Consider the following 22,797-nt stretch of genomic DNA (forward strand, 5'->3'; position numbering starts at 1 on the left):
ACCGATGGTTGTTATCAGCTTGCATTGTGCGTAAATCTCAGTTTTAATTATTCTGCTGCAGTAAAACCTTGCTCTGGTGGCTCTTCGTCAAGAAAAATGTGTTCTCAGATTTTATTTGTGTCTAGCGTGTGCAAACGTGGGCTGCTGCCGCCCTCTAAATGGCTAACTTGTAAACAGTTTGCAGCCGACAACCTCGCCTACAATCATCTGAGGAAAGATGGGCGCGCCTGTTCAAGATATCAATCACTTCTTCTTCGTGAAGAAATGCCTGGTCTACCTCATCGCGGTTAGCTGTAGACAGGTTTTCCTTGAGGAGCGCAAAACAATGCAAGCAGACTTCGCAGGTGTCGCGAAGATCCTCAGCCTATGACAGTATCTTCTGGAGGTAGACAACAACAAAAAGAGCAAAGAAAAAAATTTTGCGCAACGAAAATGTTTTCCTCAGCAATATTCTTTCTGTGAACGCGTAAATAATCGGACGTATACGTAGCCATGGGCCGCGCGCATCGCGTGTAGTGAACAGCTAGACCTATAGATCAAGTCGAAACGTTTATACTGAACGGCGCCGCACAAATTATCTCACATCTGCGAAGCTGTCATGAATGCGTTTCCAGAACTGCTCACGGTTTAACATTTTATGACTAAGGGCGTCTAGCCACTTTGGGCTGTAATAATTAATTTGTAGGCCACACTCATTGTCAAAACTAAGGGTAATGTCCGTCTGGCGCCACCAATGACCTCTGCTGTCCTCGACGTGGGAAAGCACTTTAGTAAAGTGGCAACAAAACATCATCAATTGGGCAGCTTCGGCCACCATGCCGCACCGCACGTTTTCTTGCTGTTGAAACGCTGAGGTAAAGGTCGAGATGATACAGGAAGATGTTATCTGCGACGCCGAAAACATGTGATAGCGGGAAGTGAAATAAACGGCTCCGAAATGATTGAGCTAACTTTTTACAAATGTTGTTTAGGCATAGGGTGCGTCGAATGGGGAAGATGGTTAGAGCGTACAATGCACGTAATGGAAGGGAAGCAAGCAGGCAGTGAGAAAACAACTGCATAACAGCGAGCCTGCTGATTGTGGCATTTAGTTACAGATTAAGTTGTCCTTCGCTGCAGACAGACGCTTTATTCTGTGTGCAAGGAGAGTTTTGACAAAGTTCCCTAAACCATATGCTCGTGGTGTCTCGCGTGCTTGTGATTAGCGAATACTGGCGGGGTAAGTTGAGGTTGTAAGCTGCAAACTGAGTACGCGTTAGCCCTTAAGAGAGCGGCAGAAGCCCACCCCCGCACACGCTAGACACAATTAAAGTTTGAGAATACATTTTTCTTGACGACAAGGCACCAGATCAAAGTTTTACTGCAGGAAAATAATTTAAACTAGATTTACGTGCAATGCAAGCTGATGACAACTATCAATCGCACTGAAGTGAGCACACACAGCAAGGGTCATTCTGGCCCGTTAAATCTCGTGAACAAAGCAAATTAGGACATACATATTAACACGGTGTTTTCACTGACATAAGCGCTCTTCGATAAAAAAATGTTGTCAAAATTGAGGCCTGAGTTTTTTTTCTTTTTGAAGATGTACTTTTTGAAGATGTACTTTTTGAAAAAAACTCGCTTTTTAACTATTTTCTTCTTATTTTGCACTTCCTGTAGGAAAACGATGTTCCGCATAAATGTTGCAAAGGCTCCTTGAAATACTTGACACTGTTTTGAAGTTTCTGTGTGAAATAGGAAAGGCGCTAAGGCACATCAAACTTAGCAAATTTTGTTGATTTGGACCGGGTTTGTCATTTTTTTTCACATTTCTTTCCTTTTGAGGACGGCATAAAAAAGCATGGATATAATTCACAGTAATGCGTATTAAAACCAACAAAAGATTTTCGACACATAATTTATAGTTCGCGTTAAATTCGGCCGTGAAATCCGAAAACATTGCAGTGAACAAAAACAGAAGGTCCGCGCCGCCACCTTCAAATATTCTTTTGGCACACTGGGAGCGTTTCTTGCAAATAAAATTTTCGGTTCCGTGCACTTTGAATGTGCCCACATATCATATAAAAAACCCAGGCAAAACAAAAATATCGACCGGACAGGCATGTTCGATCTCTCGTGGAATCACCCTTTAGAGGGCGGCAGCAGCCCACTTTCGCACACGCTAGAACCAAATAAAATCTGAGAACACATTTTTCTTGACGAAAAGCCACCAGAGCAAGGTTTTACTGCAGCAGAATAATTAAAACTGAGATTTACGCACAATGCAAGCTGATAACAACCATCGGTCGCACTGAAGTGAGCACAGACAGCAAGGGTCATTTTGGCCAGTTATATCCAGTAAACAAAGCGAATGAGGACATATGATAATAAAACCGTGTGTTCATTGACATAAGCGCTCTTCGATAAAAAATTGTCGTCAAAATTGAGACCGGATTTTTTTTATTTTCTTTTTTGAAAATGTGCTTTTTTGAAAAAACTCGCTTCTTTAACTATTTTTTTCTTTTTTTGCGCTGCTCGTAGGAAAATATTCTTCGGTATAAATGTTGCGAAGGCTGTTTTCTATATTTGACATCGTTTTCAAGTTTCTGTTTGTAATAGCAAAGGCGCCAAGGCGCCTCAAACTTAGCCCACGTTTTTGATTTCGTCCGTATTTGCCATTTTTTCACATTTTCGTCTTTTTGAGGACGGCATAAAAAAAGCATGGATGTAATTCACAGTAATGCGTATTAAAACCAGCAAAAAAATTTTTCGACACATCATTTATAGTTCGCGCTAAATTTGGCCGTGAAATGCGAAAACATTGCAGTGAGCAAAAACAGGACGCCCGCGCCGCCACCTTCAAATATTTTTTTGCCGCGCTGGGAGCGTTTCTTAGAAATAAAATTTTCAGTTCCGTGCACTTTGAATGTGCCCACATAACATATAAAAAATCCAGGCAAAACAAAAAATGCGACCGGACAGGCATGTTCGATCTCTCGTGGAATCACCCTCCAGAATGATTATTACCTCCTTGCGTATTACTTGATCTTATCGCCAATAAGGGATATTTATAATGCTTGGCGCTCCGGCAACACTGGGCGCTTTCTCCGTTTTCTGTTGGGCGCTGTCGCGGAATCGTCTGCTAGCGGCTTCATAAGGAAAGATCACGGAGAGGTTGAGCAGCAGTCGTTGGCGGAGCTTTCTGACAATGAAAATGCGGCCGTTTTCTTCGACACCAGAGCCGAAGGGTCAGAGCATCTCACTGTGCTACCGCAAATCGACGAGAATACAATATCGGAGTTCTGCGCGCTTAAAAACTCATCCGGACGGCAGCTGCAGGAGGCGCACCGCTTCGCAAAGCCGAACTGCTGTTCTCTAGTGGCGTGCACTTCCGATCTGAGGTAGGCGTTCAAGAAAAGTGTTCGTTCCACAGGAGACGTGACTGTAAAACTTCTAAGGTAACCTTCCGCTGCAATAAATATCCATTTCATTTCCCACTGCCGGTATGCACGCGTCACATGCCGATTCCACGTTGTTTCTGCGCGACCTGTGCAACGCTGCATGTGCTGCTTTCCTCGGCTTATTTCTTGAGCCACAGCATCTCTACACCCTTCGCAATAGCGTGTGTCAAAGATTTTTTTCTAATAAACAAGGTATGGACATGTGCGTGAGCGGTGCGCCGCAAACCAATCAAAAATACTCATCGCGCGTTTCAACTCTGTACAAAGAAAGCGGCCCGAGCAATGCTATTTTACTGCACACTTGTTGTTCATAATGCCTTGTGGTCGTAATCTATCGCGCGGGTCTAAAGTATGATCGTCCTGTTTTTTTTTTTTCTTTTTTTGGAACTTTATATGTGCGCGTTCAATGATATATCTTTTTTAACATATTGCGCTCTTTGCTTTCGCATCCCACGGCAGCGTTGCACAACCGTGCGCTATTGCGAACAGCCCGCGATCAGCGGAAAGATGAGTGCGATGATGTACTGAACAAAGAGCTCCATCTACTGTACGGCAACGTAACTCTTTGCTGCGTGTTCGAAGCGCATGCTGACCGAAGGAAGCAACAGAAAAATAAAAGGGGAGGGATGAGGGGGTCTAGAGCGAAGGGCAGACGCGGCATGCAGACTATGTACTTCGGCGCACACTGCCTTGCGAAACTTGCAAAGGGATGCCGGTTGGGATCTTTTCGCTGATGAGTCTCGTGTGGGGGCACTGATTTTCCGCGGACGCACGCAGCCGAGTCCGTTGCACTGCTTACACACATTTATATGCGTAAATCATTTCTTTCGTCGATCTACAACACCGACAACGTAACATTGATCATTCATGATCTCTCGCGCGTGTGCGACGTCGGCCGTCCGTCTTAAAATGCATATATCATAATATTGTTCTGCAAGTCTATCTTATACATACAAGCAACTAAACTACACGGAGAAATAAGAACTGAGCTTGAAAAACGCTTTTGCGCGCGCCGGTCATTTCTAAACCAAAGCACAATGCCAATCTTGTTGACGAAACATGTTCGCCTCGGTACTTTTTTTCTTCGTTCAGGTAACTGATAAATTCGAATAAAATTAGTGTTACCTTGTTCACGGCATTGCCAGGGCTCCCTGGTTGCCTGAACAGCGCACGAAGCATTGGGAACTCATCGCTGAACGAACATAACAAGCCAGCAGCTAGCACCTGCTGTAATATGCGACTGGTTTCGTTTTCGCACTCAACAAAACATGACGAATCGAGCTTACCGGCTTATCGACAGATGGCGCTGTACATTTTGGATATCCCCTATTGATATTGTGAGTGCTGGACAGTCTGGCATCGAGCAATCGGGAAAGGTCTTCAGCATACCCCGTTATTATCATCATAATTTTACCTCACCCGGACAAATTCAAACTGAGATTCCATTTTCACGATTGCATCTTCTTGCAACCACCATAGAATGTATCACTGTATTTTGGCTGATTACTGTGGATATTTTGTCTGCAAAGGTGTTCATCTATAGTGCGTCTACTCCTTATATGGTGGTGAGACGAAGCCTGGAAATTCAGAAATATAAAAGAAAAAAGTGCAATACGAAGAAGAAGCACCCGTGCTGTTGCTCATGACGCCCTCAGGTTTTATTAGCTACTTCTGTGATATAGAATGCCTTATGTAGGCAGAATAGGTCTCAACTCTCAGATTGCTTGAGAACTGGCGAAAACCCGCATTCGTGCTTCATGAAATTGTCTTCTAGGTGTGGCGTAGCGGTGCTTCATGGAATTTTGCACGCCCTCCTGTGGCGGTTGCAGCGTAGGAACTTTGTCTCTCACAAACGGCTGCGCAGCATCAACTGGTATAGCGCATCGCGGAAAATGAAAAAAAAAACGGCTCAGCTCAAGCAAAAAAAGGACAGCGTACTCTGTGCTTGCGTTTGGCTGGCTCGGCAGTTCCTTCATTTTCCGTGATGCGTTATGGCAGTTCAAGTACGACAAACCAACTCGCCCAATCATCAACATTTATCGGTTTCCCTGCACTACTGCCACAAGTGATGCACTTTTAGAGCGCAGCTCTTAGGCGCCCGTTCGTTCGTTGAGCGGCATCGCCTTCGTCGTCGGCGTAACCGATAGAGCGAACGAGGACGAAATAGAGCGAATGCGGAGCGCAGCGAGCCGCTGTGTTAGCGGCTGCAATGCCTCATGCCTGCTCGCGCTTCTTCTGACAACGCAACGCATGCCTCTCGAGCACGGGCACGAGAAAGTGGGTTGACCTGCGATGCTTGGGAGAAGAAGAAGACGTGCGTTTGTTGAAGTAACACTTTTTGTGCGGAACGCTCTAGCGGACTCTAATATTTTGCATCTAGTATTTAGAGCACAAATTCCACCATAATAAACAAGTTTTAGAGCGCAGCTTTAGGCGCCCGTTCCTGTGTTGAGCGGCGTCGGCGTCGTCGTAGCCTGGAGAGCGAACGAGGACGAAAGAGAGCGAATGCAGAGTGCAGCTGAGCATGAAAGGCAGCGATATCGAGGAGAGCGCGAGGAGGAGGGAACGAAAGTGTCGAGACGACAGGTTCCGGGGCCGTGGAGCCACAGGAGTGCGCGCAGTCGTGCGGTCGCCGATGACGTCATAAATAAGGTATGCGGCGAGGGCGTCTACCGATACTATATATGTACATAAAGCGCTGCGTGAACGGAGGCCTGTCTGCGGCGGCTGTTGTGGAACGTGCCCACGCGCTGCCTTCCGCTTTATCCCAGTTAGCGAGGCAGTGGCACCTCCACTTATCGCAAAATTAAAACACCTAAACAGCTGCGCTCCGAATTCGCATTAGGCAGTATCGTAAAATTCGGCAAATTTCTTTCGGAATATTCATAATATACAGGTTTGGACGACATGAGACAGTAGCTTTGAGTCGGCTTATTGTCAGTTGCAAACAGAATAGCGGCCCAGCACGTGAAAGCATGTGTGCTTGATTGAAAGGCGTACAATCTGCCAACGGCGTAGCCAGAATTACGGGCGAAGCTCCTTAAAGGGCCCCTCACCAGGTTTGACAATTTTGAGCTAACGAGCGCAATGCATACACTCGGCGTTCACGATCACGTCTGCCAAAATTTGCAACGCTACGCGCCGCGGAAATGGGTCAAATTTCAAGGTGAACGCTGCTTGCCCTTCCTCTCGCGGGCGCGCGCTTTAGAGAATGAGGGAATGACGTACATGAGAAAATGGCCCTACGTAGATGGTAGTCCTGTGACGTCGCTCCTCTACGTAGACGACTGTGCTCTGACGTCGCCAAGAGTAGCACGTGACACTGTGATAATTATTTGACACGACATGTGTAGTTTGTGTAATTTGTTGCTTCAATAGATTAATAAAACTTGAGAGAAACAATGAGACACACAAAGAGAATCTGTGCGTCTTTTTCATTTTTTTTCGTGAATTGCAGCGAGATGCGGGGCTAATGTGCCTCCCTTTCCCATGCATTCGTGTCCCCGCGGTTAGCGCATCGAGCAGACGCCAGCGCTGGAAACGAAAGTAATGTTCTGGCGCGTTCGAGCACTCATTATGCTCATTTATTCCACCGCGTCCAAGTAAACGTTAATGCGGCACTGGCTCATGATACCGCCACTCTCGTGCCCGTACAAATGTCTCAACTTTCATGCCCGTCCCGCAGAAACAGGCAGTACACCACAGAGAACGCCGACAAAACGCCCACGGCCGCTACATAAAAAAAAGGTAGCGGCCGTGCAACGCCGCTCGCGTGCTCGAGCTGACTCGCGCATGTCATGCGCACGTGACCATGCACGCGCGTGACGTGTTCATGCGTATGTGTCAAGTGAAGAGGGCAGGGAAGGGATTTGGCTTGTTAAGGCTACACGGGGCGAGTGGCAAGGATTTGGAACTCGCCTCCTCGCATCATGGTTTCGCGCCGCTACAAATTATTGTTTTTCTCAGCTCGTAATGAACCGATTTGAAAAATTCTTGCGGCATACTGCTCTTCATTCGGCACACAACAACTTCCAGCGTCTGACTAAAATTTGCTATGTGACCTGGTGAGGGGCCCTTTAAGGCGGCACCCGTTCGTCCTTCGTAGTCGTCGTGGTCGTAGTAGTGAGTAACAAGTCTTACGCTTTGACCTCCAAGGTGGTGCCGGTGGGAGATTTCTCCTGTGCGTTGTTGAACAATAAAAAATTCGCAGCGTGCGCGTTAACTAAAAGCCGAATTCTTCTGTCTCTCATTCCCCATTAGCAGCCATTGGCATGTTCCAGTAGGAAACGTTAGTAGAAGTAGAAGTGTAAGTGTTAGCTAAAAGCCGACTTCTTCTGTCTCTCATTGCCATTAGCAGCCATTGTTTACCTCCAAGGTAGTGCTTGGTGAGATTTCTCCTGTGCGTGATTAAACAATAAAAATTTTGTTCAAAACGCCGTTGATTGATGAAATAAACCAACGAAAGACGCCAGATGTTTTGTAAAAGCAGAACGAAAGAACGCCAGATCGTCAACCACCTCGCCCGATCGCCTCGCCCGATCGTCAACCTCGCCCGATCGTCAACGGGCGAGGTGGACCGGCAACGGTGCGAGGACCCTGCCGTACGAGAGTTAAATCACACTAAAAGACATACTTTGCGGGCGATACACTCTAGTGAGCTTTCAACTTTTCGTCTTAATGTACATGATAAAGAAATTATTTCTACGAAAAACGCAAGGCACACCTTGAGCAATATGTTTGGTTTTGGGACGCTAAATGGAACCATGAGGCGATGCGAAGCCGGAGCAAGCCGGTGGCATGATGCGAGCTTCGCGTCCGGGCCTTCAGGTGTCGCCCCCATCGAAACGACGACAGCGCACCGCCGGCAGCGGTAATCGAAACGCCGTCTAAGCCTTTTTTTCGCCGATTTTATTTGTAAGACTTCAGGTCAATATGGACAAAAAACCGTTTCACATTTAATTTTATGCTGTCAGAAGCGTGTATAGCGCGAAGGCTAAAAAGATTTCAAAGTGACGCACTTTTGTGGCAGCGCAAACCAGAAAACAGAAGTCACGCCGCACTGGTGGCCGTGAAAGGGACGCGGGTATGTTCATATCAGTTACAGACAGTTTGCTGAATACTGTGAACGAAGTGGTGCGACATCTTGAGCAGCAGAAGTGCAGGGACTTTAGCGGTATACCTTTCTTATACCAGCGAAGGCTTCGTGCAGTTGGATCTATTTATCATCCAACGCTGGACAGCTTCTGTGCTCCGGACATCTGTGGTGGGGCTATGCGTAGTACGTATTTTCTTTGCATATAAACGCTTATGCATGCATGTTATTCGCTGGTATACATGCTAAAACGCTACTTACGTGTCCTTCATTTTGTGTAACCATCGATGCAGTCGCAATAAAATAATTTATTGCAGCAAGTTTGTGTGATCAGCGTTCTCATTTCGCTCGGCCTGTATGCGGCAGTACTGCCCTACTAAAGTATGTAAGATACTTGTGAGTACCTAATGAGTAATTGACTACAGTGTACATTATGGAAACGAGAAAAATTCAGGTAGGGTGGAGAGGAGGCTGCCGGAGCAAGCGGGGGACAGCGGCGACGCAGAAGCAGACGACGACGGCATCGTCTGCTATGCGGAACGCCAGCCGCCATATCAAAGCGCCCTTGTGCGTTTCAAACATATTTCATTTTATACACAGCTATAAAATCTACAAACAATATTCGTAGTTCTTAAAACTAAATTGCATGTGAAAAATGATAAAAGCTTTTTCTGTTGAGAGCAAGATAACATTTTTAATTGTTTTTGCAACTACCGTTAGAATCCAGACGGCGCTACCATCGTGTCCAAATTTTCGTCCCCATTGGCTATATGGACATGTCACTCGCTTGGCCGGAGCACTTGCACGATCGCGTTCCGTTGGCTTTCGTTGGGCATGCTACCGACCTCGCGTCGTGGAACGCGCGTCCTGTCTTCCCTCTAGCCTTGCCTTTAATTCGCACAGGGCGAGCGGGTCGCTCTTGGCGCTCTTTCGCTCGGGAGCGGACTTCTTCCTTGCATTTCACCGATCACAAGTGATAATGAAGGGACCACGTAAACCAACAGTACAATAAAAGTTTGATGTTTAATATATACACGATGTTTCACACTCTTTATATTATGTACTGGGCGCATTTCACGGAAGAGTTTCACGGTTTACAGATGATTCCCTCCGTAGCTTCGCCCCACTCATCATCATTCACCCCGTGGATATGCTGTGATTTTTTTTTTTTTTTTGAAGGGGGGGGCAGTCTCCTTGTTCGTATGCTCGTCCATGTGCTGGTATGTGATTGTGTGTACTGTCACGCACAGCTCAAGAACCTCATTTTAATTGAGCATCTTAAGCTCGGATAACTTGAGCCCTAATAAATCAACAAGTCATAGAAAATGTCTATGTCCAACACTGTAAAAACTCAGTCTCTTTTTCACCAGAGTTCGGCACCTCGTCCTTTTCCCTTCCTCCGTGCAATTCGCCCGTGCCCGAGTTGTCAGCAGTGACCCTGGCGAGCTCTACCGGCAATTCACTTCCTCTATGTCGCACGTACGCCGTAGACGATGTGGACGGTGTAACAAACGGCTGACGCGCGTAGTTTGAATGCACCTTGCGTCGTTATCCCCTTCCAAGAGTGCATCATCCCGACGTTTTTTTGGTTCCAGGCCGGCACTTACAGCAAATGCTGGCGGAAGAAGGACAAAGCTGGCGAAGTATCGTGTACAGGCCAAAATAGCATGTAAGTAGCTTTTCGGAGAGTACACTTACGCGCACGGGTGTTCATACCCGTGCTTTGGTTCCTGGAGCGTATTACACGTTTCTTCGTCGCAAATTATATCAATTGGCATCGTCCTTTTGTTGTTGCTCAATGCAATGTAGAGCCAGCTGTCTTGCTTCTTCAGCACTTTGCGTGAAGCCGCTGGTATTATGGTCGTTGTCGGACTCTTCATCTAAAGGTAGCATTGCATCCAGGAGCGTGGTAACAGTTCTGCCAAAAACAAGCTGAAAAGGTGTACTTCATGTCGTCTCCTACACAGCGGTATTGTATGCGGGCGTTTCGCTTAGTAATATTTTGTCCCATGTTCGATGCTCTACGTCCACGTAAATCGACAACATGTCAGTCAATGGTCTATTGAGCCGTTCAGTCAGTCCATTTGCTTGGCAATGATACGCCGTTGTATTTCTATGAGAGGTGTGCGTTAATGTCAAAATGTAATTTTTCAAATCAGCGGTAAATACTGTTCGTCAGTCCGTGACGAGCACTGTAGTAGCGCCATGCCGAAGTACGATGTTGTTACCAAAAACTTCGGCTACTACAACGGCCGTTCCCTGAACAAAAGACTCTGTCTGGGCATATCGAGTTAAATAGTCCGTTGCAATGATGATCCATCGCTCCCTTGACAGCGACGTGGGAAATGGGCCGAGTAATTCCACTCCCACTTGTGCGAAGGGGGCTTCTGGGGGCTCTATAGGCTGGAGGAGACCTGGTGGCTTCCGTGGTGGTGCTTTGCGTCTTTGGCAATCCAGTCAAGTTCTTAAGCAGTGTTGCACAGAATTCAGCAACACTAGCCAGTAATATTTCATGCCAATACGTGCCAACGTTCTGTTCCCTCCTATGACCTGATGACGGGTCAGCGTGGCACGCTTCCAAGATATCGATCGTAACACTTAAGGAACGACAACCGAGAATATCTCTGTACTTTTTAGAAATCACATTTTAACATGCCGCGGGAAGGCGACCAAGTTCTGCGTCCAATATGCGACGCTCTTCTGGCTATCACAACTCGTTCTCTGATTACGCTTTCACCGTTAACTTCGGCTACCACAAGGATTTGTTTAATCATTTACCATGGACGTTAGCCGTCGGGATGGAAATATACCACCAATCATCAAAGCGGGTGCATCCATGTTCAACGGTGCTATAGCTGCCACACATCAATATGCATTGTGCAAACTCTCTGATATCAATGTGCAGTAAACATCCAGTTACTTCTGCGAGGGCACGCATTACTTTCGTGTTATTCCGATTCCTATGACGGAGGGATCAACCATCTTTTTCTACTACTGCCGCTGTCATCTGAGGGTCTGGGCGAATGCCTTCAGCACTGACGACATGACCAGTAAAAAGGAGCTCCTGGAAGCCGCAATGACATTTCTCTGTATTTAGCGTCAGACCTGCCGAACCAATAGCTTTCAGCACAGATCTCAGCCGTTCGACATGCTGCTCGAAGGTAGCAGAAAAAAAAAGCACAACATCGTCAAGAGGAAGGAGACAGGACTGCCACTTGCAACTTCAGTCCGGTGAGCACATTGTCCATCATCCGCTGAAACGCTGCGGGAGCGGAACGAGGGCCGCATGGAAGTACCATGAATTCTCGCTTCACATACAAAATTTAAAGCTCTTGGGGAATTCCCAAACCACTTCTCTGTCTACGCCACTGCATGGCCCGTCATGATAAGGCAGCCGTAATACGAATATGGATGGCTTTTCTTGTATCGACGCCGTGTGTTGGATAGGCAGGAGCGCGGCGTAGCCCGCGGACGACCGACGGAGAGGCCAAGGGACGGGAGGCTGGCGGAGTAACGAGGCGGACACGGAGCGTTCGGGCGAGACTGGAGAGTGGCCTCTCAACGTTTATTTCATGATATTTAAGGAAGGGGAAAAAGGGTGATTGGCCGGCGTGACACGGGTCACATTACTTACGTGACCACGCCGGATTGGCTACAGAAATCTTACACAGCGGAGAACTGGCTCCATTCTGCGGCAGCGACAGGAAACACAGCGCAAGCTGCTGTGTTGACGTGACACCACAGATCGCACGACACAACTTTCTCATCTATAAAGCACAATTAGGTGGTCCCTACAAAAAAGGGCGCGCAGTCCACACATTGGGGTAATTTCACGCCAAGCGCCCCAGTCATTTTCGCGACTATCTGATATGTATTCGAAAAATATCGTGCTGTTTTAGTGCATTGAACATAGTAATTTTCGAAAATGTTTCGAAGAAAAAAAATTAGGTCCCGTGGGAGCCTTCTGAATTTCGCTTGATGTCGTCTCAGTGATGTTGGTCAGAGAATTTATTCTGCGTGTATCGTTTCTCGTTTCACTACCAAATTTTATTTACATATTGAGCAAAAGCATTCGTGTACGTGTTCGAACCGCAATAATATTACTGCAATTTTCTTTCATATACGTCTCGAGAAGTCCTGCCAATATCTTCCTTACTTACACTTTTTTTCATTTTAAAATAGTGCACTATCTATGAATATGATAATAATCAATACTTACTCTACCGAAATTATTTGCGTTAAACATGTTTCAGACCACTGAGGCCTGTAAATCTTACAAGAAACCACGACTTTGAGAAAATCTTTACTTTGGTTCACATTGAGACGCAATTCGCACCACGGGGTGCTGTCATTAAAAATTACCTTTATATCTCAATTGAAAGCAGAAAAGAGTTTTTGTATGGCTAGTTTTATCAAAAAATTTCATGTTTAAGAAAGAAAATAATTTTGAAGTTCCCCATCGGCGGCTATCCTCCCATTTGTTCATACGGCAGCTTCCTCAATGAAGTTCCCCATTGCCGTCATGAGAAATTTTAAAGATTATTTTCTTCCCCCAAAAAAACTTAAATGACAACACTTATGATACAAAAAGAACTCATTACTTGCTTTCAATTGAGATATAAAGCTGATTTTTAATGGCAGCACGGCGTGATGAGAATTGTGTCTCAGTATGGACCGAAATGAATATTTCTCAAAGTGGTGATTTCTTGTGAGATTTAGAAGCTGCAGTGGTCTGAAAATATTTTAACGCAAAATGTGCTTTCGGTAGAGTTAGTATTGATTATGTTCATATTCATAGATAGCGCACTATTTTAAGATAACAAAAATGGAAATATATAGAAGATATTGGTAGGATTTCTGGAGACGTACATGGAAGAAGAATTGCAGTAATATTATTGCGGTTCAAACGCCTTACAAAAACGCATTTGCTTAATAACTAAACGAAATTTCGTATCGAAACAAAAAACGATACTCCCAGAACAAATTTTCTGATACAACATCGCTCCAACGACATTACGCGAAACTGCGAAGGCTTCCACGAGACGAAAATTTTTTCTCTCATTAATATTCTTCCAATTCACTGTTTTCAATGCACTAAATCAGCACGATTTTTGCCAAATGCATTTGAGGTGGTCACTAAAATGGATGGTACGTTTGGCGTGGAATGCTCACTGCTAATGTAACCGCACTTGTATTACACCGTTTATCATCCAAATGGTGTTACACCAAATATATTCTCTGGAGCCAACCAGTATTTTAGCGGTAAATCGATAGCACTTGCCTGAGTTCCCAGCTCGTAGGCAAAGCTGTGCGTGGAATTTGTCATGGCAAGTGCGTCACCAGCACCGACGGTTGCGGGTGAGATCTTGACCCCGAGCTGTGCCCCAAGTCCGACGACTGCCTGTGCGAGGTCTGTCGTCTCGGTCACGCTGTGCACATATCCTGGTACACATTCGAAGCAAAAAGATCCATGCTATAAGGTACGTTGTGGGTGTTTTTGAATTCTAGCACTTTAAAGCTGAATTCTCGAATCCGCAAACAGCGCTCTTTTCATAATTGTTTCACTCGGCATAAGATAACTGCAGCTAAAAATACACGAACATGGTGCATTGGAAACAATCAAAAGCAGGAAACATGGCATTCCAATTTTCTTTTTATGGTTATCTTTCACAAGCAACAACCTCCTGCGCGCACATGATGTTTGAGACACATGCATTCCAATTTTCTTTTTATGGTTATCTTTCACAAGCAACAACCTCCTGCGCGCACATGATGTTTGAGACACGTGGACATGTGTCTCAATGTGGACCAATGTACTACATGCGGACTCAATGTACAAAGCCGCTTTTCTGCACTTCGCTCTGCAAGAGTGCAAAACGCTTTGTGCGTAAAGACGTCTATTTTTATGCGTAAGCATCCCGCACCTGCAAAGGGCACCATGGCATTTCTGGGGGGCGATCGGAGATCTGTTCGTTCCGCTTGTTCGTTCTCCTGGGGAAGAACAAGCGCGCTGATTGGCTGAAGCGGGAGATGCCACTCAAGGCCGGGGGGTGTGGCCATTTCTTTTTTTTTTTGCTTGATCTTTTCTTTTTGGCGGGAGATGCCACTGAAGGCGGGGGGGTGTGGCCATTTCTTTTTTTTGCTTGATCTTTTCTTTTTTGGTGACGTCATATCGCGGCATAACGAGTGGGGTGATCGGAGATCTCTGTTCTGTGCCGTTCGTTCTGTACCCATTCTGGCGGCGTACGCGATTGGCCGAAGCCGGAAAAAACCACGTCTCTGAGGGGCGTAGCCATTTTTCTTTTTGCTTGATCTTTTATTTTTTGGAGACGTCATACCGCGTCATAACGAGCACCTCGTCTGCTACAAACGAACGGAGCGCGAGACCGTTCGCACGCGTTCTCTCGAGCGAACAAACGGCTTCGCACGGCATGATGCGGTGGTTGCGGCTGCCGCAACAGCTGATTTTGAGAAAATGGCGCTTGCGACGTGTGCTTTTCTTGCGGTTGGAGGTGCGAGATGCGTTTGAAGACATGAGCGAGTGCGGCGTCGCTTTCTGTTCTCGAAACAAACAGTGCGAACAAAATGAACGGGCCTGCCACTGGGCTGTGGTCTTACACGCAGGGACTTCTTAGTTCAAAAGCGCTACCAGCTACTGCGACGTGTCGTCCCGGTCCTCACTCGTGAACGACGGCCCCAGTGGGCACGACGGCGTAGGTATCTGTGAGTGCTCTTTTATAAAAGCCAGCAGAAGCTCCTTTTGACGATTCGACACCCGGGAGCCAAGCCAGACATTCCGGTGGGACGACATCTTGAAAAACTGAGCCAACCGCTACTTTTCTCTTTTTTTTTTCGCGTGCGCGACTTCACATAGCGAGCACGTTAGAAAAACTAACACCAATAAACATCAGCGCTCAAAACTATTGCTGTTTCAGAAACTCTTTGAGCTTGAAAAGAAAAACAATATCTTTTCGTATAACAACTGTATTTATTAGAAGGCGAGAAACACTTCGTTTTGAAATATACGGTTTCGTTGCCGAGGACAAACGATGCGCGTCTACTTCCGGAAAGCTCGCCGCTCACCGCTTGACGATTGGCTGTCCTCTTCCTCTCGGCGGAAGAGAGCTGCGGACCGCCCACTTTTGTGACGTAAAACCGCCAGAACGAACGCGGAACGAACAGAGATCTCCGATTTCCCCCCCCTCCCCCCTTAAATTCCACAGCATAAACAGTCAAGGGGTCATGACGTCGACAAAGGCAGCAGTCTGCGTGTCCAAGATGAAACTCTTTATTTGGCCGGATTTGTGGCCAGGAAACTGAAAGTCAAACTACAGCAATACACACTGTTCACTGATAGCGGCGAACAGAGCATCGGCCGTCCAAAATACTGATCATGGCTGGGACGCGCCGTCTTTTATACATCACGCATCGAACTTTCCAGTATTATCACTGGGGTGCTATTTTGTACGCGCTCTCTCACAGAACGGAGGCGGGACCGAACGGAAGAACGAGATGGAGCAAGCAGCCAATTGCTAGCTAAGGAATTTGGGAATGTTTTCAGCGTACGAAAAAATATGAAATTGTTATAGCTGAACATTAATATTGTCTGACATTGTTTTTCAAAGCTTTAAACTGAAGAACGCGATTACTTCAACAATTTATTTGTGTTAGCATCTTGACATGGCGCTAGGTGGTGTCACAGTTTCGAGAGACGGTCGATAGAGGCGCTGGCTACCACGCTGTTCCAACCAATGCTTCTAGTATTTGTCCACTTGTAGTAATATTTGAACAGCGCCAGCACTCGAACTATTACACTGTAACTCGAACCGTACGTTATTCAGAAGAAAGTGCCGCCGGAACTCCTCTTCAGAAATCACCTAAAGCGCATCTTCTACTTCGGGACTTCGTTTCTGCGTGACTGCAGCAGCCACGCAGGCGACACGAAATGGCATGAACGAGAACGGAGACTCCATTTTCCCAAACTGTTGCAAAAGGGAGATGCCTGAATACCAGTAAGCGCTTGAAGCCGCTCTCCCTCTACTCAGCCCACGCGCATACGTTTCGATCCAATCCAAGTCGTCCGGAGACCGTTTTGTATCCACTTTTGTTGATAGAACGAGGAGAGGAGGTCGACGGAACGAGGTCTCCGGCCGTTCTACGGCTTTTCCAGGCTACTCTCACGTCTTGGACCGTTAAACAATGCATATTGAATTTGAACTTGAATTGAGCCTCGAGCAATCCCGTGCAGCTGATGGAACGCTCCGCCTCCGTTCTGTGACAGAACGCTTACAAAATAGCACCCCTGGTGGTCGCGCAAGCTCTGGATTCGCGTCCTGCGCGCAATCTGAACAAAGTGATCTACTACAATCGCGAAGCTTCTCAAACGCTGCGGCGTGGCCTGCGTCGAGTGTTGCTTACCGTCCCTGCGGGTCAAACCCGAGTACATCAAAATAAAGCATGAACCGGTCGTGGCAATACAAAATGTCAGCAAAAGAGTTTTGAGCTTCAAGTCCGCCACGCTATGCGTACCAGGAGATATGACTTTCGCAAATCATCCCGTGACAACTCAGCAGGTCTTTTTAGAGGGAGTAATCTGCTTGCTTTCTGGCTCTCCTATCTCCACATTTATTTCAACACAAGTTAATACCCTCAGATGTAAGATTTCTAAAGAGCAGTGTTCTTGCTATGTTGCAGATGAACGAATACTTGTGACAGTGATCGTGAGAAACTGTTTGGTAAATTCATACAGCCCCTCATGGCATGATGAAAGTTGCTGACTTTACGTTCATTCACTTTGGTACATACAGTAGCTAAGATTCACTTCATCTCCCCCGTTACCCAATAACCGGGCTATTTTCTGTGTTTCATTTGTATGATGATAATAACAGGAAGCCGGTATAGACAAAGGCGATCTCTTCACTGCCTTTCTTTAGTCTTTTTTTTTTTGCTGAAGCAAGATCTGTGTCGTCAAGCAAGAGTAAAGAAAAAAACATGATGACACACACTGATCTACTGAAACACGCTGGTCTGGCTACTTCAGGAATGTTCTTTTGTTCGTAGAAATCAAGTCGTCGCGAAGGAACTCATAGATGCAGGGGCAGGACACATCTTGTTAATTGTTTTGTCAGACCCGCCAAACAGCTCCTAACGCTCACTGGTGAACTTATGCGAGTTTGGCACTAGTACATTAACCATACGCTGCCGCGTAGGCCACATATTTAATGTGAAAACAAAAAGCAGGCCCCGTGATAGCGCTAGCTGTCTGCTCTTCGCATGATTCAGTCATATATATATATATATATATATATATATATATATATATATATATATATATATATATATATATATATACACGAAGAAAGAGCAGACCTCTTCGGAGTGCGCTACACGTCAGTCCCTCGCACGATGAGTAAATCAACTCCGTTCCTGGCTGCCAACGCCTTTTGCTCTTGGTATCACGGACATAACAGAAGCTGAAAAAGCCGCCAATGTAAAATCAGTCTTCACACACGCCTTCGTCATCTCCATTCCGGAAATCCTCTTATTAGGTCTACGCACAAAGGATACAAGAAGCGAGCAATATGAATTTCACACAGAATTTATATTACAAATACAGTCAGTTCTTTGCACTCAAATAGTCATCTAAAGCCACAGCTCTCAGCGTACAGGACCTGATGTGCATGACACCGCGTAGGTTCTAAGCAATGTACATTTCTTTGGGTGCCCTGCCAACGAATTCTGTAGATCGTCTCAAGTGCGCATGTTGGACCGCGGTCATTTGTTCAACTCTCGCGAGCAGTGTTCCTAGGAAGGCGACAGCCGTATGGGCTCAGTACATCGCCGCATCGTCGTTTTAACAGCTAAGCTGTTTGAGCTATCGGTAACTTGTGCTCCGTCGTGCAAAACTCCACAGGTGGGTATGCGCGACAGGAATTGGGGCAAGCCCCACTACCGACTACAGCAGGTGCGAGCGTTAAACTCTGCTCCTCGAACTCTGCTCACGGCGAAGCACATGAAACACGTGAAAGAAAGAGAGAGAAAGAAATAGAAAAAAGAGATACAAAGAAAGAGAAAATAGAGAGAAATAGAGAGAGAGAAGAAAGGGATAGACAGAAAGAAACAACACATAGAAATTAAGACGATAAAGACATAAAAAAGATAGAAAGACACAGAAAGACATAAAAAGAGAGAAATAGGTAGAAAGAAACAAACACGAAAAAGAGACAAAAAAATGATAGCGAGACAAAGATAAAGAAAGCGAGAAATAAAGAGAAACAAAGAAAGAGAGAGAAAGAAGCCGAGAGAGAGAGAGAGAAAGACAGAGAAAGAGAGAGAAAGAAACAGACACGAAAAATAGGAAGAACAGGTACCAAGATAGAAAGAGAAATAAAAAGAAACAAAGAAAGAAGCATTGATAGAGAGAAAGGATAGGGAAAAAAAGAAATAAAGGTGGAACGAGCGAGAAAGAGGAAGACATCGACAAAGAGAGAACGAAAAAAATTTGAAAGAAAGAACTAGAAAGCAACCGATCAAAAAAAATACATGCAAGAAACAGAGAGAAAGAAAGAAAAATAAAGCGAAACAAGGAAGGCCACCCAGCTCCACTGCTCCAACAGGCTTGGCACCACTAGTGCGAAGCTGCGAAAATTTTTTACCGAGGAGTCTTAATTGCGAGTCTTCTACAGGTATATCAAAAGAAGGCCGCTCTTAAAGCTGCTGGTTGTTGACACCATTGCATTCGGATCTCGACATAATGTTGATCATTCGAACACGTATCATCACTGGTCGCATATCAAGCTTCTGTCTTTGGCGAAGCTGCAGCGCTACCGAGCGATGGCCCGCAGCTCTCTATCATCGAGAGAAGGAGTGTCTCAATGTTGGTTGAATGATCCATGCACCCGTTTTCTAGTCAATTGCAAAAAATAACTGTCACTTTCGTCGCACCACTATACCCAGAGAAGGTGCACCGGCGCACTTTATCAGATCTACAGCTGGAACTCGACATTTCTATTCCGTCTTCTTCTTTTGTAAATTCATGGATTCAAGTAGGAGGTCATGAAATGCAATGTGTAGTGCTTACGGCGCAAACTTTAGTGGCTGCTGATTTCTGATGATCTGGGTGACGGGATGGTTTCTGAGCTCGACGCTATATTGTCACGCGGTTGTGACGGTGAAGAAAACAATCGCAACCGGTAAAGATTAAACTACTTATTGGGCGAACATGTGCCCAGAAAAAGAATGGCACTCAAAGTGTAAGAATATCGGCTCACACAGTGGTAGGTCGTCAAATAATCTGATCGGCGGCGAAATGCGTCAGTTTTTATACATCCGTCACGGTACATTCTAGTGGTATCACTGATTCTCGCATACAGTATAGAAGGCACTGAAACATACGCGTCGGGCATGCGATGTTTGTCGAACAGTCGGTGTCATTCGCCAAGCAGCATGTAATTCGAAGCGCGGCCTGCGCGGAGTAATAAAGCGCGTCACAATAACGTGAAAAAGGCGGTCATCGCGAAATAAAAAGAACGCAAGTATGCGTGTCAAATTTTTAAGCTAGAACCTCACCTCACACACCGTTGGTCCTTTACAGCTGCGGGGTGAAAGCGATTATTTATCAATATGAGGCTGCACAATTGGTGCATTGACGTTCGGATTGATCAATGAAAGTTAATTTCGACCAATTTTTCCACTGCGAGGAATCGGTATGGCTCACACGGCCAAAAGTAGGAGCATAACAGCACTGATGCCCTCGTCTTTTTCCTCAAAAGCAAGGGAAGGAACTTGTCCTGACAGCACTGGGCCATGCGTGCCGCAAGTTATGTAATTAATATTCCTTGGAAGAATAGTAGAGCTCGCTTCGTTTGGAGGCCGACAGTCAGTCTTAGATAGTGAAGCGGGCTGCGGCTGGCTGTTTTCGAGCTGTCTGTTCGCAGCGAATGAAGTTCCGTGGCGCCGGCAACCATACGGGGCCGTAGAAAGAAGCAACCTGAAAAGCTGTGACTGCATTCCCTGAAACAGTGCGTGGCGAGCGGGTTTCAGGGAAGCAAGCCGTCGCGGCGGCGCCTCAATTAGAGATGGCCGGTGAGCAGAGAGCCGTGGTTCGAGCCATGTGGCCGCTAAGACCGAAAAGCGAAAACTGTCCTTGGGTGTATAGGGTGGCTACCGCTGGCAATAATGGTCAACGCTAAACTGCCGCCGGCAGCCACATTTTACGACTGCTCTGTGTGAGGACATATTCGCATTCTTTTTCTTTCCTTTCGGAAACCACGTTGCTCCGCAGGAGGGATTACACAATCACCCATCACATTACTGCCTTTCTCGCTCGGTTCGTATTTCGGCAGAACACCTCGTCGTGGATCCTGAATTAAAAGGAAAGTTCCCCTCGTTCAGGCTCAGTCTCGACGACTGCGCCTCGCAGATTAGTTTAGTTCGAAAAACTGAGTGTCGAGACTATACAGACACTGCGGCAGCGATGCAACTCGACGCTAAGCCTTTGCAATTGATCTACGAGTGTATTCGCACCTCAACAGGTCGAAGTCACGTAGCCTGAGCAGAAACCTCAGATTCAACGTCATGCCACCGCCGTGCAGTTTGAATGAAATGCAAAGTTGTGCCTGGCATTAGTATCGCTATTTCTTCAGTCTTTGTGTTTGGCCCGAGTCACTGGGGTGGCAGCAGACCCATAGCCAGGAGGGGGGGGGGGCTAGGGGCCCGCGCCCCACACCGAAATATTGGTGAAGTAGGTGTTTTTACCAAAAATAAATAATAAAAATGAGTGTTTTCTCAAAAAGTCAAGGTTTTGAGCAAGTGCCTCCGCCCCCTTCTCCCCCCCGAAAAAAAACCTGGCTACGGGCCTGGGTGGCAGTAACCCACGCGCTGTGGCTTCGCTGCTATCACTATTTTGCCACTCTCACTACTGCCAAGCAAGGGATGACTACGACGTGCAGCTCTTCCGATGGCTTCACGCGTGACGTTTATTCTCAGATTACCTGACCCCGAGCTACCAGGTGCAACTAGACCTTCCCGCGATCGATATCATTTTAACACGAAAGTGTTTTATGCCGGGGTCCACCAAGACTTCAGTGACGTATTTCCGTCACGGAAACGACGTCGAAAAAATATACACGATCATATAGCAAAAAAAAAAAGTTCCGTCAACGGGCATCGAACCAACGCCTGCTCGGTCCGCGACAACAGATGCCGGGCGCGCTATCCACTGCGCCACGGTCTTTTTTTTTTTCTTTATTACTTACTTTTGCACCTCATACAATAATATTACAGTGCATAAACAGTACATACAGAGGTAAAGACCGGAATGGTTACATAGTGACTAGAATTCCTTTATACGGATAAGTGGCTCAAGATGTTCGAGCCACTCTGGAATTGGGTCTTTAGTTTTACACTCTTCAATAAACTTCCTGATCATTTGGCGGAAATATATATAGTTGGTGCATGCAATTTTTTATTGGCACGTTTCTCCAGCGAATATCTAGCGGGAGTAAAACGAAAAAGGTTGTATAGAGACCTTCTCGACATTGTTTTACCGGTACCACTTTACAGGAGTTTGTACCCTGCTGGACGTGGCGAAAATGTACTGGCCCGAGTAAAAAAAATGGCTGTCCCATCTAGTTCAAAATCATTTTTCTTTAAGCTCCATACAGGGACTCTAGAAGTTAAAACGTGGATGCATGAAAGGGGACTGTTTGTACCGTGGGGAACGCACTGTTTTCTCTGTTGTAAACCTGAACCCATCGAACATGTCTTTCTGGATTGTTGGGAAGGGGTGTTCTTCTGGGACATTCTGCAGAGAACTATAAAAAAAGATTTACCGATTGATGCCTACGGGATCAGGTTTTTTTTTTTTTTACTGCGCCACGGTCACAGGCTCTAGAGGCTTTACAAACGCGCCTTTTATATCTACCACCCTCCCGGTCGGCGGGGTGGTGGTGTCCACTGGGAGCGGTAAAGTACAGTGATTCGTCGTTGCTGTGGCCTCCGCGATTAGCACCTGCAACGCGTTACACGTCCGTCCCATTCGGTGCGTTTTCAATAGAAGTTCAATTTTGTCAATGCCTTAACACACCGCGAGGGGCCGACATTAGCGCAAGCGTCGTAAAAGCGTCAGCCTCGCTCATTGCATCGCGCTAATCCAAACCAAAAATAGCTCTGCGACGCGCGCCTGCCTCACCTGGCTGTAACACCGCGTTTCCCGCTCACGCGCTCGCCCGGAGAAAAATCGCGGCCGGGCTACAGGGGCGG

At 46.3% G+C, this 22,797-nt stretch overlaps 1 protein-coding gene across 1 annotated transcript in view; it reads right to left on the reverse strand.

Moving 5' to 3' along the window:
- LOC119395053 (phospholipid-transporting ATPase ABCA3-like) overlaps positions 1-22,797 on the reverse strand; it is a 263,150-nt gene that overhangs the window by 35,673 nt on the left and 204,680 nt on the right. The window contains exon 11 of the mRNA XM_049416073.1: positions 13,817-13,977. Coding sequence (XP_049272030.1) covers positions 13,817-13,977 — 161 coding nt within the window. The remainder of the gene's footprint in view (positions 1-13,816; positions 13,978-22,797) is intronic.

This window comes from Rhipicephalus sanguineus, chromosome 5 (genome assembly GCF_013339695.2).
Source record: "Rhipicephalus sanguineus isolate Rsan-2018 chromosome 5, BIME_Rsan_1.4, whole genome shotgun sequence".
NCBI classification, from domain to species: Eukaryota; Metazoa; Arthropoda; class Arachnida; order Ixodida; family Ixodidae; genus Rhipicephalus; species Rhipicephalus sanguineus.